This window comes from Procambarus clarkii, chromosome 50, assembly GCF_040958095.1.
Source record: "Procambarus clarkii isolate CNS0578487 chromosome 50, FALCON_Pclarkii_2.0, whole genome shotgun sequence".
NCBI lineage: Eukaryota > Metazoa > Arthropoda > Malacostraca > Decapoda > Cambaridae > Procambarus > Procambarus clarkii.
Genome location: NC_091199.1, coordinates 27118099 through 27135597, shown reverse-complemented (window position 1 = coordinate 27135597; position 17499 = coordinate 27118099). Strand labels below are relative to the sequence as shown.

General features: G+C 39.4%; 1 protein-coding gene across 1 annotated transcript in view; it reads left to right on the top strand.

Moving 5' to 3' along the window:
* The window catches only part of LOC138351716 (golgin subfamily A member 6-like protein 1), a 136025-nt gene that overhangs the window by 8091 nt on the left and 110435 nt on the right, over positions 1-17499 (top strand). Inside the window, exon 2 of the mRNA XM_069303740.1 lies at positions 3184-3225. Within this exon, the coding sequence (XP_069159841.1) occupies positions 3184-3225 (42 nt within the window). The remainder of the gene's footprint in view (positions 1-3183; positions 3226-17499) is intronic.

The window sequence follows — 17499 nt, the reverse complement described above, 5'->3', positions numbered from 1 at the left end:
AGTACACACAATAAGACACCAGTACACACCATAAGGCACCAGTACACACAATAAGGCACCAGTACACATCATAAGGCACCAGTACACACTATAAGGCACAAGTACACACCAAAAGGTACCAGTACACACCATAAGGTACCAGTACACACCATAAGGCACCAGTACACACCTTAAGGCAACAGTACACAGTATAAGGCACCAGTACACACCATAAGGCACCAGTACACAACATAAAGTACCAGTATACATCAAAAGGCACCAGTACATACCATAGGGCACCAGTACACACCAAAAGGTACCAGTACACACTATAAGGCACCAGTACACATTATAAGGCACCAGTACACACCATAAGGCACCAGTACACACTATAAAGCACCAGTACACACTATAAGGCACCAGTACACATCATAAGGCACCAGTACACAGTATAAGGTACAAGTACACACTATAAGGCACCAGTATACACCATAAGGTACCAGTACACACCATAAGGCATACGTACACACCTTAAGGCAACAGTACACAGTATAAGGCACCAGTACACACCATAAGGCACCAGAACACACCAAAAGGCACCAGAAAACACTATAAGGCACCAGTACACACCATAAGGTACCAGTACACACCATTAGGCTCCAGTACACACAATAAGGCACCAGTACACATCCTAAGGCACCAGTACACACTATAAGGCACCAATACACACCATAAGGCACCAGTACACACCATAAGGCACCAGTACACAGTATAAGGCACAAGTACACACTATAAGGCTCCAATACACACCATAAGGCACCAATACACACCATAAGGCACCAGTACACAATATAAGGCACCAATACACACAATAATGCACCCGTACACACCATAAGGCACCAGTTCACACCATAAGGCACCAGTACACATGATAGAGCACCAGTACACACCATAATGCACCAGTACACACCATAAGGCACCAGTACACACCGTAAGGCACCAATACACACCATAAGGCACCAGTACACACCATAAGGCTCCAGTACACACTATAAAGTACCAGTACACACCATAAGGCACCAGCACCAGTACACACCATGAGGCACCAGTATACACCATAAAGTACCAGTATACACAATAAGGCACCAGCACCAGTACACACTATAAGGCACAAGTACACACTATAAGGCACCAGTTCACACTATAAGACACCAGTACACACTATAAGGCACCAGTACACATCATAAGGCACCAGTACGCACTAGAAGGCACCAGTACACACTATAAGGCATCAGTACATAGTATAAGACACCAGTACACGCAATTTGGCACAAGTACACACTATAAGGCACCAGAACACACTATAAGGCACCAGTAAACACTATAAGGCACCAGTACGCACCATAAGGCACCAGAACACACCATAAGGCTCAAGTACACACCATAGGGCACCAGTACACACTATAAGGCACCAGTACACACTATAAGACACCAGTACACACCATAAGGCAACAGTCCACATTATAAGGCACCAGTACATACCCTAAGGCACCAGTACACACAATAAGACACCAGTACACACCATAAGGCACCAGTACACACAATAAGGCACCAGTACACATCATAAGGCACCAGTACACACTATAAGGCACAAGTACACACCAAAAGGTACCAGTACACACCATAAGGTACCAGTACACACCATAAGGCACCAGTACACACCTTAAGGCAACAGTACACAGTATAAGGCACCAGTACACACCATAAGGCACCAGTACACAACATAAAGTACCAGTATACATCAAAAGGCACCAGTACATACCATAGGGCACCAGTACACACCAAAAGGTACCAGTACACACTATAAGGCACCAGTACACATTATAAGGCACCAGTACACACCATAAGGCACCAGTACACACTATAAAGCACCAGTACACACTATAAGGCACCAGTACACATCATAAGGCACCAGTACACAGTATAAGGTACAAGTACACACTATAAGGCACCAGTATACACCATAAGGTACCAGTACACACCATAAGGCATACGTACACACCTTAAGGCAACAGTACACAGTATAAGGCACCAGTACACACCATAAGGCACCAGAACACACCAAAAGGCACCAGAAAACACTATAAGGCACCAGTACACACCATAAGGTACCAGTACACACCATTAGGCTCCAGTACACACAATAAGGCACCAGTACACATCCTAAGGCACCAGTACACACTATAAGGCACCAATACACACCATAAGGCACCAGTACACACCATAAGGCACCAGTACACACAATAAGGCTCCAGTACACACCATAAAGTACCAGTACACACCATAAGGCACCAGCACCAGTACACACCATGAGGCACCAGTACACACCATAAAGTACCAGTATACACAATAAGGCACCAGCACCAGTACACACTATAAGGCACCAGTACACACTATAAGACACCAGTACACAGTATAAGGCACCAGTAGACAATAGAAGGCACAAGTACACACTATAAGGCACCAGTACACATCATAAGGCACCAGTACACACTATAAGGCACCAGTACACACCATAAGGCACCAGAACACACTATAAGGCACCAGTAAACACTATAAGGCACCAGTACGTACCATAAGGCACCAGTACACACCATAAGGCATAAGTACACACCATAAGGCACCAGTACACACTATAAGGCACCAGTACACACTATAAGGCACCAGTACACACCATAAGGCACCAGTAAACACCATTAGGCACTAGTACACACCATAAGGCACCAGTATACACCATAAGGCACCAGGACACACCATAAGGCACAAGTACACACCATAAGGTACCAGTACACACCATAATGCATCAGTACACACCATAAGGCACCAGTACACTCAATAAGGCAAAAGTACACACTATAAGGCACCAGTACACACCATAAGGCACCAGGACACACCATTGGCACTAGTACACACCATAAGGCACCGGTATACACCATAAGGCACCAGTACACACCATAAGGCACAAGTACACATCATAAGGCACCAGTACACACCATAATGCATCAGTATACACCATAAGGCACCAGTACACACCATAAGGCACCAGTACACACCATAAGGCACCAGTGCACAATGTAATCTCTAGAGCTGAACTCATCATAGAAACATGTAAGGATACGATCTTAATGATGGCAACTGTTAAAGGTGTGAGAAGTATGCTGATGGTGATAGCCAACATGACTGAAGGTAAGGAGTCATTTATAGAGTCGACTTGTCGATTTTGCTTTGTCTGTCAGTTTCCTCACTCGATTCATGTCTGTTTGACTTCACTCAAGATTTTAGGCACAGACTACAGAAAAGTGCACTCTGTACCTTTTGTGTACCTGTTGAACACTTTTGTTCTACACTAAAGTATACAACAATAATTTTGTTAAAAAACTATTCTCTTGTTCCAAGCGCCATTATGCCGCCAATTTGTTAATGAAACTTGGGATTGAACTATTCAGTCTTTTCGCCTTCAGCATCAAGCACTGCCTGTCATCCACAGACGATAGTACCTATAGCGTCTATGGATTGACGAAAATAGTATCTATAACCACTAATGATGGACGAGAAAATTACCAATACTTACAATGGATGGACGAGTATAGTACCTATAGTTACTATGAATGGACGAGCAAACTACCAATACTTACTATTGATGGACGAGCATTTTACCAATAGTTACTATAAATGGACGAGTATAGTACCTATAGTCACTATAGATGGACAAGCATAGTACTTTTAGTCACTATGGACGGACACATATAGTAACTATAATAACAATGGATGAACGAGCATAGTTCCAATAGTCACTATGCATGGACGTGCATAGTACCAATAGTAACTATGGATGGACATGCATAGTACCAAAAGTCACTATAGACGGACAGGCATAGTACTTATAGTCACTATGGATGGACGAGCATAGTACTTATAGTCACTATGGATGGACGAGCATAGTACTTATAATCACTATGGATGGACGTGCATAATACCAAAAGTCACTATAGACGGACAGGCATAGTACTTATAGTCACTATAGATGAACGAGCATAGTTCCTATAGTCACTATGGATGGACGAGCATAGTACCTATAATCACTATGGATGGACGACCATACTAACTATAGTCATTATAGATAGACGAGCATAGTACTTATAGTCACTATGGATGGACATATATAGTAACTATAATCACTATGGATGAACGAGCATAGTTCCTATAGACACTATGGATGGACGAGCATAATACCTATAATCACTATAGATGGGCGCGTATAGTACCTATAATTACTATGGATGGACGAGCATAGTACCTATAGTCACTATTAATGGACATATACAGTAATTATATTCAATATGGATGGACATATATAGTACCTATAGTCACTATGGATTGATGAGCATAGTACCAATTGTCACTATAGATGGACGAGCAAAGTAACTATAGACACTATGGATGGACAAGCATAGTACCTATAGTCACTATGGATAAACGAGCATAGTACCTATAGTCACTATGGATGGACGAGCATAGTACCTATAGTCACTACGGATGGACGAGCATAGTACCTATAGTCACTACGGATGGAAGAGCATAGTACTTATAGTCACTATGGAAGACCATGCATAGTACCTATAGTCACTATTGATGGACGTATATGGTACTTATAGTCACTATGGATAGACGTACATAGTTCCTATAGTCACTGTGGACTGACCTGCATAGTATGTATAGTCACTATGAATGAACGAACATAATATCTATATTCACTATATATGAACAAGCATAATACCTACTGTCACTCTAGATGGACGAGCATAGTACCTATAGTCTCTATTGATGCACGTATATAGTTACGATAGTGTTACGGCCCTACTGGAATGCAACCGGGTTCTTCTCTGATGGTAGTAGAGTTTGGGAATCCGGCCCCAAGTTAGTAGAGGCTTTCAAGGGGTGTGTTCCGTAACGCAAGTTAAACTAAAGGGGGAGGGATACAAATATTCCAATTTATATATATATATTTTCCATCACCACGAATAAATAAATATCAGTCACACGCGGGGTTTATAACTACACTTATTATGTACAGATTCGTCTTCCTCTGAAGACACTGGATGCTCCACGGTGCTCTCTCTCTGGGTAGCCCTGGTTCCTTCTTCAGTGGCCCACGATGAATCCACTATGATTCTATGACGAATCTACCCTGGCCACAGGCCAGCCAAATCACAGTCCCACTGGGTGCTTCGTCGCGGAGGCCTTCAACCACAATCCAGCCTGTAGCTGGCAGGTACCGATCAGCTCCGCTGAGTAGGCCACTCCACGACCGATACTAAGGTTGCGAGCCCTAGGCAGGAGCCTCGTGTGATCCCGCTGATCACTCTCCTCACTAAGCACCACAGTGGCTAGTCTCTTCCACCAGCCAGCCCCGGATAAGGCGATTCCCGACACTGCCACGTCACAGGCAGGTTAATACTCTCAACAGAGTTCGTCCGGGGGTGACTCACAGCTTCTTCAGCAGACTCGTGAAGAGACCTTGGCTGCCTTGGGTAGACTGATCCATCATCCAATACAGCAGTCCCAGGTCGACTCTGCAATCAGATACGTCATTAGTACTGGGACGCTCTAGGGAACCTCACTTACAGGCTTAGACACAAACGTCCACCTATTTGCTCCATAGATGGCATTCACTGTCTAAGCGCCACCTCACCAGAGGTCAGCAGCGGCTATGTTATGAGGTGATTAAGACGGGGATCCAGCACCTGTGGCCGGTATATCCCGTCCTCACTAGATGGCGTCGTCCATTTGGAGTGTGTTTCGGGAGCGGACTCACAGATGGCGTTTTTTCACTGCTCCGTGTTCCGTTGCTGGACTCGGGTCTGTAACAGATAGTCAATATGGGTTGACGGACATAGTACCTATAATAACTATGGATGGACGAGCAAAGAACCTATAGTCACTATGGATGGACATATATAGTGAATATGGTACCAATGGATGAATGCGCAGTGTATCTATAGTCTCTATAGATGTACAAGAATAGTGCTTATAGTTACAATAGATGGACGTACATAGTACCTATAGTCACTATGGATAGACGAGCATAGTACCTATAGTCACTATAGATGGACGAGCATAGTACCTATAGTCATTATGGATGGGCGAGCATAGTACCTATAGTCACGATAGATGGACGAGCATAGTACCTATAGTCATTATGGATGGACGAGCATAGTACCTATATTCACTATGCATTAACATTGTGTGGGAAAACTCGACTCATATAATTCATTTAAATTGATGCTAGATTTCGATAGCGGCGAAGGACCACCACTTTTTAAAGGAAAAGTGGAAACTGGGTAGAGCATGTGGTTTACTATTAAATCCATGAACTAGTGTCCTATGGATATTATTGATAATTATTATCTTGAATATTAAAGGGACTGTAATTTATGAATCAAATGTTCTCACCCAAAATGGGGGGTTATATGTCAAAAGACTATTGTATTCCTGACATCATTTCAGTGTGGTTCGTTCACTGAAGTAAATCAAATAAGTAATTGCAAGTTGGGCAATAATAATTAGAATCGAATTGACCTCAAGATACTTCGATAGACAAGTATTACTACCAGTGGTTAGTAACATGGATCTCAATGGGAGATCATTAAAATGTCTACGTTAATAGTATCTACATTAATTTATACAGCTTAGCTGTGAATTGCGAGAGATGTGAAGTTAACTGCCACACTCCTGACGACGTATTGCGTCTGACAAAATTGTTGCCTGAAGGTGGGACAGCCTAGTATCTCGCTTGACGCGGACCCGGTTGCTGCAAGGCAACAGACTAGAGAAGCTTTCTACTTGACTATTAATAATACATCCTAATTAAAGGAAATATTCCTACTGAATATAGCAATCAGTGTAGAATTTATTTACAGGTATTAATGCAATATTGATTCCTATATAAATTAAGAATATTGTTAAAGAGACGTACTGGGGTTTTGTTTTAATTGAGTGGCCTAACGACAACTAGTCTAAATGTTAAATGTGTACACAGTATAACAAAAAGAAAAAAATTATAGTTGCCGAGCCGCGTGTCCGTTTATGGCGAGAAACACGCAATCCTTCGTCTTCAGCTGCTGTGTGAAGGACATTGACTTCGGATTTGTTATCACTCTGATTCCAGGACACGGCTATTGATTGTCAATTTAACGTTGAAACGCTCTTGTGATTGTAAGAACAAATAATTAAACTAAGCAAATGCTTTACTACTGCGTTGTCTCTCTCGCACGCTGCTAATATGGCGTCATTCGTCGGGGTCGGGCAGCAAGCACGTCGCTCTCCTTCCTCCCAGGCTGTGCTACGCATGCGCAGCCTGCTCAAAGTATTCTCGAGCTTAAAGTACTTTATTTTTACTTGCAATTAATTCGGAAGGAAAGGACTGGTGACAAGTGCTTATGTCACTAAATAATGCATTAACATGCAACATATTTTGCATAATTCAGGTCAGCTTATTACGTCTGCATGAAGAAATATCATATAAATTGCTTTACTTTGCAATATTTTCTACTATAGTTGTTAATACACCTAAATGAACGAATTAAGTATGTAATAATATGTTACGTAAATAATCAACTTAATATATGATAATCCTTAGTAATGGAACGTAATTAACTAAACTTTTTTTTAGATGCAACTAAATGTTGAGAGATTAATGTTTTAGCCTGTAGCTACCTCCCGGCCTCATTGAGACCGTGGGAAGAATTTGGCAAATATTGCGTCGCAATAGAAACATTAATTGAATTAGTTCTACATAATAGTAGAGTTAGTAAATACTATGGTTAATACAATAATGATGTATGGTAATACAAGAAATGGTGTATTAGTGTTGGAAAATTTCCAACACATAGTACCTATATTCACTATGCATGAACAATCATAGTACCAATAGTCACTATGGAAGGACGTACATAATATATATAATCACTATGTATGGACGAGCATAGTATCTATAGTCACTATGGATGGACGAGCAAAATATCTATAGTCACTATGGATGGACGAGCAAAGAACCTATAGTCACTATGGATGGACATATATAGTAAATATTGTCGCAATGGATGAACGCGAAGTGTACCTATAGTCACTATAGATGTACGAGCAAAGTGCCTATAGTCACTCTAGATGAACGAGCATAATACCTATATTCTCTATTGATGCACGTATATAGTAACTATAGTCACTATAGACGGGCATAGTCCCTATATTCACTATGGATGGACGAGCATAGTACCTTCTGTCACTATGGATGGACGATCAAAGTACCCATAGTCACTATGGATGGACGAGCATAGTACCTATATTCACTATGCATGAACAAGCATAGAACCTATATGCCCTATGCATGAACAAGCATAGTACCTATAGTCACTATGGATTGACAAATATAGTTCCTATAGTCAATATGGATGGACGTGCATAGTACCTATAGTCACTATAGATGGATATACATTGTACCTATAGTCACTATGGCTGGACGAACATAGTACCTATAGTCACTTTGGAAGGACGAGCATTGTAATAATTGTCACTCTTGATGGACGTGCATAGTACCTATGCTCAAAATGAATGAATATACTCAGTACCTATAGTCACTATAGATGGAGGAGCATAGTACCTATATTCACTATGAATGGATGAGCATAGAAACTATAGTTACTCTGGATGGACGAAAATAGTACGTATAGTCATTATGGATGGACGAGCACAGTTCTTATAGTCAATATGGATGAACAAGCATAGTACCTATATGCACTATGCATGAACAAGCATAGTACCTATATGCACTATGCATGAACAAGCATAGTACCTATAGTCACTATGGATGGACGTACATAGTATCTATAGTCACTATGGATGGACGAGCAAAGTATCTATGGTCTCTATGGATGGACGAGCTAAGTACCTATAGTCCCTATATATGGACTTATATAGAACCAATATTCACTATGGATAGACGAGAATACTACCTATTGTCACTATGGATGGCCATATATAGTACGTATAGTCACTATGAATGGACGTGCATAGTCACTATGAATAGACATATATAGTACCTATAGTCACAATGGATGGATGAGCATGCTACCTATAGTCATTATGGATGGACATGTATAGTACCTATAGTCAATATTGATTTCAGGACGTATATAGTAACTACAGACACTATGGATTGACTAGCATAGTATCTATAGTTACTATGGATGGATGAGCATAGTACCTATAGTCACTATGGATTGACGTACATAATATCTATAGTTACTATGGATGGACGAGTATTATACCTATACTCATTATGGATGGACGAACATAGTACCTATAGTCATTATGGATGGATGAGTATAGTACCTATAGTTATTTTGGATGGACAAACATAGTACCTATAGTCACTATGAATGGATGAGCATAGAACCTATTGTTACTATGGATGGACGATCATAGTACCTATAGTCACTGTGGATGGACGAGTGTTGTACCTATACTCATTATAGATGGACGAGCATAGTACCTATAGTCACTATGGATGGACGAACATAGTACCTATTGTCACTATGGATGGACGAGCATAGTACCTATAGTCACTATTAGTGGACGAGCATGGTACCAATAGTTACTATGGATGGTCTTATATAGTACCTATAATCACTATTGATGGACGTATATAGTACCTATAGTCACTATGGATGGACGATCCTAGTACCTATAGTCATTATGGATGGACGAGCATTGTACCTATAGTCATTATGGATGGACGAGCATAGTTCCTATAGTAAGAACATAAGAACAAAGGTAACTGCAGAAGGCCTATTGGCCCATACGATGCAGCTCCTAACTATAACCACCCAATCCCACTCATATACTTGTCCAACCCGCGCTTGAAACAATCTAGGGACCCCACCTCCACCACGTTACGCAGCAATTGGTTCCACAAATCAACAACCCTGTTACTGAGCCAGTATTTACCCAAGTCTTTCCAAAATCTAAACTTATCCAATATATACCCATTGTTTCGTGTTCTGTCTTGTGTTGATATTTTTAATACCCTATTAATATCCCCCCTGTTATGTCCATTCATCCACTTGTAAACCTCTATCCTGTCACCCCTAACTCTTTGTCTTTCTAGTGAATGCAACTTAAGCTTTCTTAATCTTTGTTCATATGAAAGATTTCTAATTTGGAGTAATTAACTTAGTCATCCTACGTTGGACACGTTCAAGTGAATTTATATCCATTCTATAATACGACGACCAAAACTGAACTGCATAATCTAAATGGGGCCTAACCAGAGCAAGATAAAGCTTAAGAACCACACCGGGTGTCTTGTTACTAACACTTCGATTAATAAATCCCAGTGTCCTATTCGCCTTATTACGAATATTCATGCATTGATACTTTTGTTTTAAATTCTTACTAATCATAACTCCCAGATCCCTTTCGCAATCTGACTTCGCAATCTCAACACCATCTAGCTCGTATCTTGTAACTCTATCATCATTACCTAGCCTCAGAACTTTACATTTATCAGCATTAAACTGCATTTGCCAATCCTTTGACCATTTCAAAACCCTATCTAGATCAACTTGAAGTGATAGTGAGTCCTCCTCCGAATTAATTTCCCTACCGATTTTCGTATCATCGGCAAATTTGCAAATGTTGCTACTCAAACCTGAATCTAAATCATTTATATATATTATGAACAACAGAGGTCCCAGTACAGAGCCTTGAGGTACTCCACTAACAACATCATCCCAGTCTGACTTAACCACATTTATACTAACTCTCTGTTCCCTTTGGAATAGCCATGCCCTAATCCAAGTTAATATAGCACCCCCAATACCTTGAGCTTCTATTTTTTTAATTAGTCTTTCATGTGGCACTGTATCAAAAGCTTTGCTAAAGTCAAGGTACACAACATCACAATCCTTATCATTATTGATGGACGAGTATAGTACCTATAGTCACTATGGATGGACGAGCGTAGTACCTATAGTCACTATGGATGGACGAGCATAGTAACCATAGTCACAATGGATGGACGCACATAATACCTATAGTCACAATGGATGGACATACACAGTACGTATAGTCATTAAAGATGGACGAGCATAGTACCTATAATCACTATGGATGGACAAGCATAGTATCTTTATTCACTATGGATGGATGAGCATAATACCTTTGACCACTGTTGAATGTCGTGTATAGTACCTATAATCATTATTATGGACGAATAGAGTATCTATAGTCACTATGGATTGATGTATATAGTACCTATAGTGGGAGCCGGTCGGCCGAGCGGACAGCACGCTTGACTTGTGATCCTGTGGTGCTGGGTGGGTTCGATCCCAGGCGCCGGCGAGAAACAATGGGCAGAGTTTCTTTCACCCTATGCCCCTGTTACCTAGCAGTAAAATAGGTACCTAGGTGTTAGTCAGCTGTCACGGGCTGCTTCCTGGGGGTGGAGGCCTGGTCGAGGACCGGGCCGCGGGGATACTAAAAAGCCCCGAAATCATCTCAAGATAACCTCAAGAATCATCTCAAGATAACTATGGATGGACATGCACAGTACTTATAGTCACTATGGCTGGACAAGCATAGTAACTGTTGTCACTCTAGATGGATAAGTATAGAACCTATAGTCTCGTGATGGGGTGCATCTATCGAGGGCTGGGGTTGTTGCTGTTGCGAACTCGTTGGAAACAGTGGTTAGAGGTGTTTGTTTGGGTTTAAACTGTTAGTAGATAGTGGTATGGGAATTGATTTGGAGAAGGAGGTAATAAAAGTATGTGTTCGTGGGAGAAAAGAATTGGCAAAATGATCAGGGAAAGAAAAGGGCCTCAAAATAACAATTCACTTAGGATATATTACACTAACAGAAGAAGTCTAAGAAATAAAATTAATGAATTAAATGCTCTTGTCTGCACAGAAAAAATAAATATTATTGCACTTACCGAAACGTGGATGAATGTAGAAAATAGAGAACTATTAGCTGAATATCAGATAAATCGATTTAAATTATTTCACACAGATAGATATATTAGACGAGGAGGGGGAGTAGCCTATATGTTAGGGACAATTTTAAATGTAGTCTCAAAGAGGGAATCAAAACTGAGCCACAACACAGAAACTATTTGGATAGAATTAAACGAAAAAGCAAATATTATTTTAATAGGAGCTATATATAGGCCACCAAATTTAGACAGAATGGAAGCAAAGCATCTATGGGATGAAATATCTAGAGCATCTAGATCTAACAGTATATATGTCATGGTGACTTTAATTTTAGTGGAATAAACTGGGTGAACAAAACAGGGAATAGTGAAGCAGAAGATTTTCTAGAATTAATTGACGATTGCTTTCTTACGCAACACATTAAGGAACCAACACGGAAAAATAATATTTTAGATTTAGTGTTAACTAACAGGGAAACACAAATTAATGACATCGAAATAGGGAGTGAGCTAGGGAACAGTGATCACAAAGTTTTCAGATTTAGCATTAAATGGAATAGACCTGTAGGAGAAAATTCTGTTAAAGTGCCAGATTTTCGAAAAGCTGATTTAAATAGCCTAAGAAATTTTTTGGGTCAAATAGACTGGAAAGTCTTGGGTATGGGGTGTGGGCCGGTCTTAGAGCGAGACATGAACCCAGCGACAGGTGACGTAAAAGGGGATTTCGATGTGGATTTAATATATAACTTATTTAAGAATATTCTAAACAAAGCACAGGAACGTAGTATACCATACAAATTGAATAGATCGAATACTAATGACCCAAAGTGGATAACAAATAATTTAAAGAACCTTATAGGTAAAAAGAGAGCTTGGTACAAAAGGATTAAGAATGGGGAAGTCAGGTTAGAACAGGAATTCATACAACTGGTTAGAAATGTTAAAAAAGAGATTAGGAAAGCAAAAAGAAACTATGAAGTTCGCATAGCAGAGCAAGTAAAGTCAAATCCTAAAGGGTTTTTTCAGTTATATCGAACTAAGACTAGGGAAAGGATAGGTCCATTAAAATATGAGACAGGTCAAATAACGGATAATGACAAGGAGATGAGTAGTATTTTTAACAAATATTTTATATCTGTATTTACTAAAGAAGAACTTAACAATATGCCTTCAGCCGAACAAGTCTATGTGGGTGGGGATGAGGACAGGTTGACTAGTTTAGCACTTACCAGGGAGGATGTAATTAAACAATTAGAAAAACTAAAACCAAACAAATCCCCAGGGCCGGATGAAGTGTTTGCCAGGGTGCTTAAAGAATGCAAAGAGGAGCTTTCCGAGCCACTGTCTACCATATTTAATAAATCAATAGAGTCAGGCAGAGTGCCAGAGTCATGAAAGGTAGCTAATGTGGTACCAATTTTTAAGAAAGGATCACTTGCGTCAAACTATCGGCCAATAAGCCTAACGTCTATTGTGGGAAAGTTACTTGAATCAATAATTGCAAATACAATTCGTCTCCATCTTGAAAAACATAAATTAATAAATGAGTCGCAACATGGTTTTACAAATGGCCGTTCATGTTTAACAAATTTGCTAACTTTTTATTCCAGCATAGTTGAGGCAGTTGATAGTGGTAAGGATTGTGATGTTGTGTACCTTGACTTTAGCAAAGCTTTTGATACAGTGCCACATGAAAGACTAATTAAAAAAAATAGAAGCTCATGGTATTGGGGGGTGCTATATTAACTTCGATTAGGGCATGGCTATTCCAAAGGGAACAGAGAGTTAGTATAAATGGGGTTAAGTCAGAGTGGGATAATGTTGTTAGTGGAGTACCTCAGGGCTCTGTCCTGGGACCTCTGTTGTTTATAATATATATAAATGATTTAGATTCAGGTTTGAGTAGCAACATTTGCAAATTTGCCGATGATACGAAAATCGGTAGGGAAATTAATTCGGAGGAGGACTCACTATCACTTCAAGTTGATCTAGATAGGGTTTTGAAATGGTCAAATGATTGGTAAATGCAGTTTAATGCTGATAAATGTAAAGTTCTGAGGCTAGGTAATGATGATAGAGTTACAAGATACGAGCTAGATGGTGTTGAGATTGTGAAGTCGGATTGCGAAAGGGATCTGGGAGTTATGATTAGTAAGAATTTAAAACAAAAGGATCAATGCATGAATGTTCGTAATAAGGCGAATAGGACACTGGGATTTATTAATCGAAGCGTTAATAACAAGACACCTGGTGTGGTTCTTAAGCTATATCTTGCTCTGGTTAGGACCCATTTAGATTAGGCAGTTCAGTTTTGGTCGCCATATTATAGAATGGATATAAATTCACTTGAACGTGTCCAGAGTAGGATGACTAAGTTAATTCCCCAAATTAGAAATCTTTCATATGAAGAAAGATTAACAAAGCTTAAGTTGCATTCACTTGAAAGGCGAAGAGTTGGGGGTGACATGAGGTTTACAAGTGGGTGAATGGACATAACAAAGGGGATATTAATAGGGTATTAAAAGTATCAACACAAGACAGAACACGAAACAATGGGTATAAATTGGATAAGTTTAGATTTAGGAAAGACTTGGGTAAATACTGGTTCAGTAACAGGGTTGTTGATTTGTGGAACCAATTGCCGCGTAAGATTGTGGAGGTGGGGTCCCTCGATTGTTTCAAGCGCAGGTTGGAAATGTATATGAGTGGGATTAGGGGGTTATAAATAGGAGCTGCCTCGTATGGGCCAATAGGCCTTCTGCAGTTGCCTTTGTTCTTATGTTCTCAGTCAATATTGATGGACATACAAAGTAACTATATTCACTATGGATTGACGAGCATAGTACCTATAATCACTATGGGTGGATGACCTTAGTACCTATAATCACTATGGATGGATGGACATAGTACCTAGTCACTATGGATGGACGTATATAGTATCTATAGTTACTATGGATGGAAGTATATAGTACCTATAGTCAATATGGATGGACGTATATAGTATCTATAGTTACTATGGATGGACAGATACAGTACTTATAGTCAGTATTGAAGGACGAGCATAGTACCTATAATCACTTTGGATGGATGAACATAGTACCAATAGTCACTATGGATGGACAGATACGGTACTTATAGTCAGTATTGATGGACGAGCATAGTACCTATAGTCACTATAAATGGACTTACATAGTTCCTATAATCACTAAAGATGGGCAATCAATGTTCCAAAAGTCACTATGGATGGACGAGCAAAGTACCTATAGTCACTATGGATGGATGAGCATAGCACCTATTGTCACTATGGATGGACATGCATAGTTCCCATAGTCACTATGGATGGACAAGCATAGTACCTATAGTCACTATAGGTGGACATGCATAGTACCCATAGTCACTATGGATGGACGAGCATAGTACCTATATTCACTATTCATGAACAAGCATAGTACCTAGAGTCACTATGGAAGGACGTATATAATATATATACTCAATATTAATGAACGTACATGGTATCTCTAGTCACTACGGATGGACAAGCAAAGTACCTATAGTCACTATGGATGGTTGTATATAGTTCCAATATTCATTATGGATGGACGAGTATGCCTAGCAAACATTTTCACGTTTAAAAACATGTTAAAAACGATATTTCATTGTTTTCGGCTCGTTTGTAATTACTTTTAAAAAACGTATTATGAGAATTTTTAAAAAGACCTTAGAATGTGAGTTGGAAACGTTTCAAGAAACCTTTTAATAATCATTTAATTACTTACTTTAAAACTTTTCGAATAAACGTTTTTAATACCTTGTTCCTAATTTATATTGTAATATAAATTAGGCTATAATCGTATTTTCTAAATTCAGATCTGTAATAGAAAGGGACTGACATCCTATATATGTCAATCTATATAAATAAAAATGGAAATGTTTATTTGTTCAAAATCGCTAATCCCCGAAAGTTTTTCACCGATTGTTTTGAAATTTTCAAACAATGTTCCATTCGCATCCGAGCAGGTTTTTATATACATACTATATAGATGTTACTTCTGTGATGAGAAAAAACATGCTTTTTCTGATAAACTGTGTTTTCATGTGAGGGAAATCTTTGAAACCTCTTTATTGATTGCTTTGACATTTTGATATAATGGTGCATTCGAATAGGTGAATGTTTTTATATACCTACTATATAAATGCTTCACCTGTAACAAGAAAAAAACAGTTTTTTTTTAAACAGTGCCATATGTAGGTAGTAAGAGCAACACACGCTGCAATCTCCAAAAGTTTTCAAAGCTCTCCAAAAGTTTTCACAGATTGCTTTGAAATTTTTACACAACATTCCATTCGAATATGTGTGTGGTTTTATATACCTACTATTTAAATGCCACACCTGTGACAGGGAATTTTTTTTTTTTTTTAACAGCGCCATCTGTTGCACATAAGAGGAACACGCACTAAATAGAATATGCTACGATTTCATTTCAATGTTTCCGATTGCATTGATAAATTGAATTTTCATAGATTTTGATTTTTTTTTCATTTTGATATAAATATTTTGTGTGACATTGCATTGGAATTGAGCTGTGTTGTTTACCATACTGCTCATTTCGTGAGTATAGTTTATTTGATTCTATTTTAATTTCTTCTTATTTCGTTTTTTAAACTGATCTTCATATTTTTCAGTGCAATTGGTGGTGAAATTGAGTTGTGTTGGTTGATCTGCGTTTGAATTAAAATATTTCTTTAGTATTTTTTGTTTTTGTTTTGAAACAAGAAAATGGACAAAACGTTTATTTCACAGCTGCAAATGTACAACAAACAGCTATGAATCGGCTGCAACGTTATCTGCTTTCTTCACCTTATGTCAAAATGAGGCGTTTGCAAAAACACTGCTGTATTCTGAAGTTCCTACGTATTACACATGGAATGCCAATAGAAAATCATTTGAACGACGCAAACGAGGAGAGCGAGTCGACGGACAACCTGGCATATTTAAATAAACTACGATAGGCAGACTGTACACAGTGCTTCCCAATCATGATGAATGCTTCTTTCTTCGCATGCTGTTGGTAAATGTGTCCGGTCCAACGTCTTTCCAGCAATTGACATTTGGAGGCAAATGCTAAAGGAGGCATTTGAGCAGAGTTCCGTGCTGCGTTTCACTTACGAGATGGAAAAGGATGGGAAGCTGCCCTTTCTAGATGTAACAGTCATGGAAAAGGGCGGAGGTTTCCACACTGCAGTCTACACTAAGGAAACAAACATAGGAATGTGCCTAAATGCCAACAGCGACTGCCCTGACAGGTACCAGAGGAGTGTTGTTAACGCATATGTCGACCGTGCTCTCAGCCACAGCTCAGAATGGAAGCAAGTCGACGAAGAACTCTGTAGGGTAAGGCAGGTCCTAGTCAATAACGGCTTCTCCAATGGTTTCATCGAAGACATCATAAGAAGGAAAGTGAAAAGC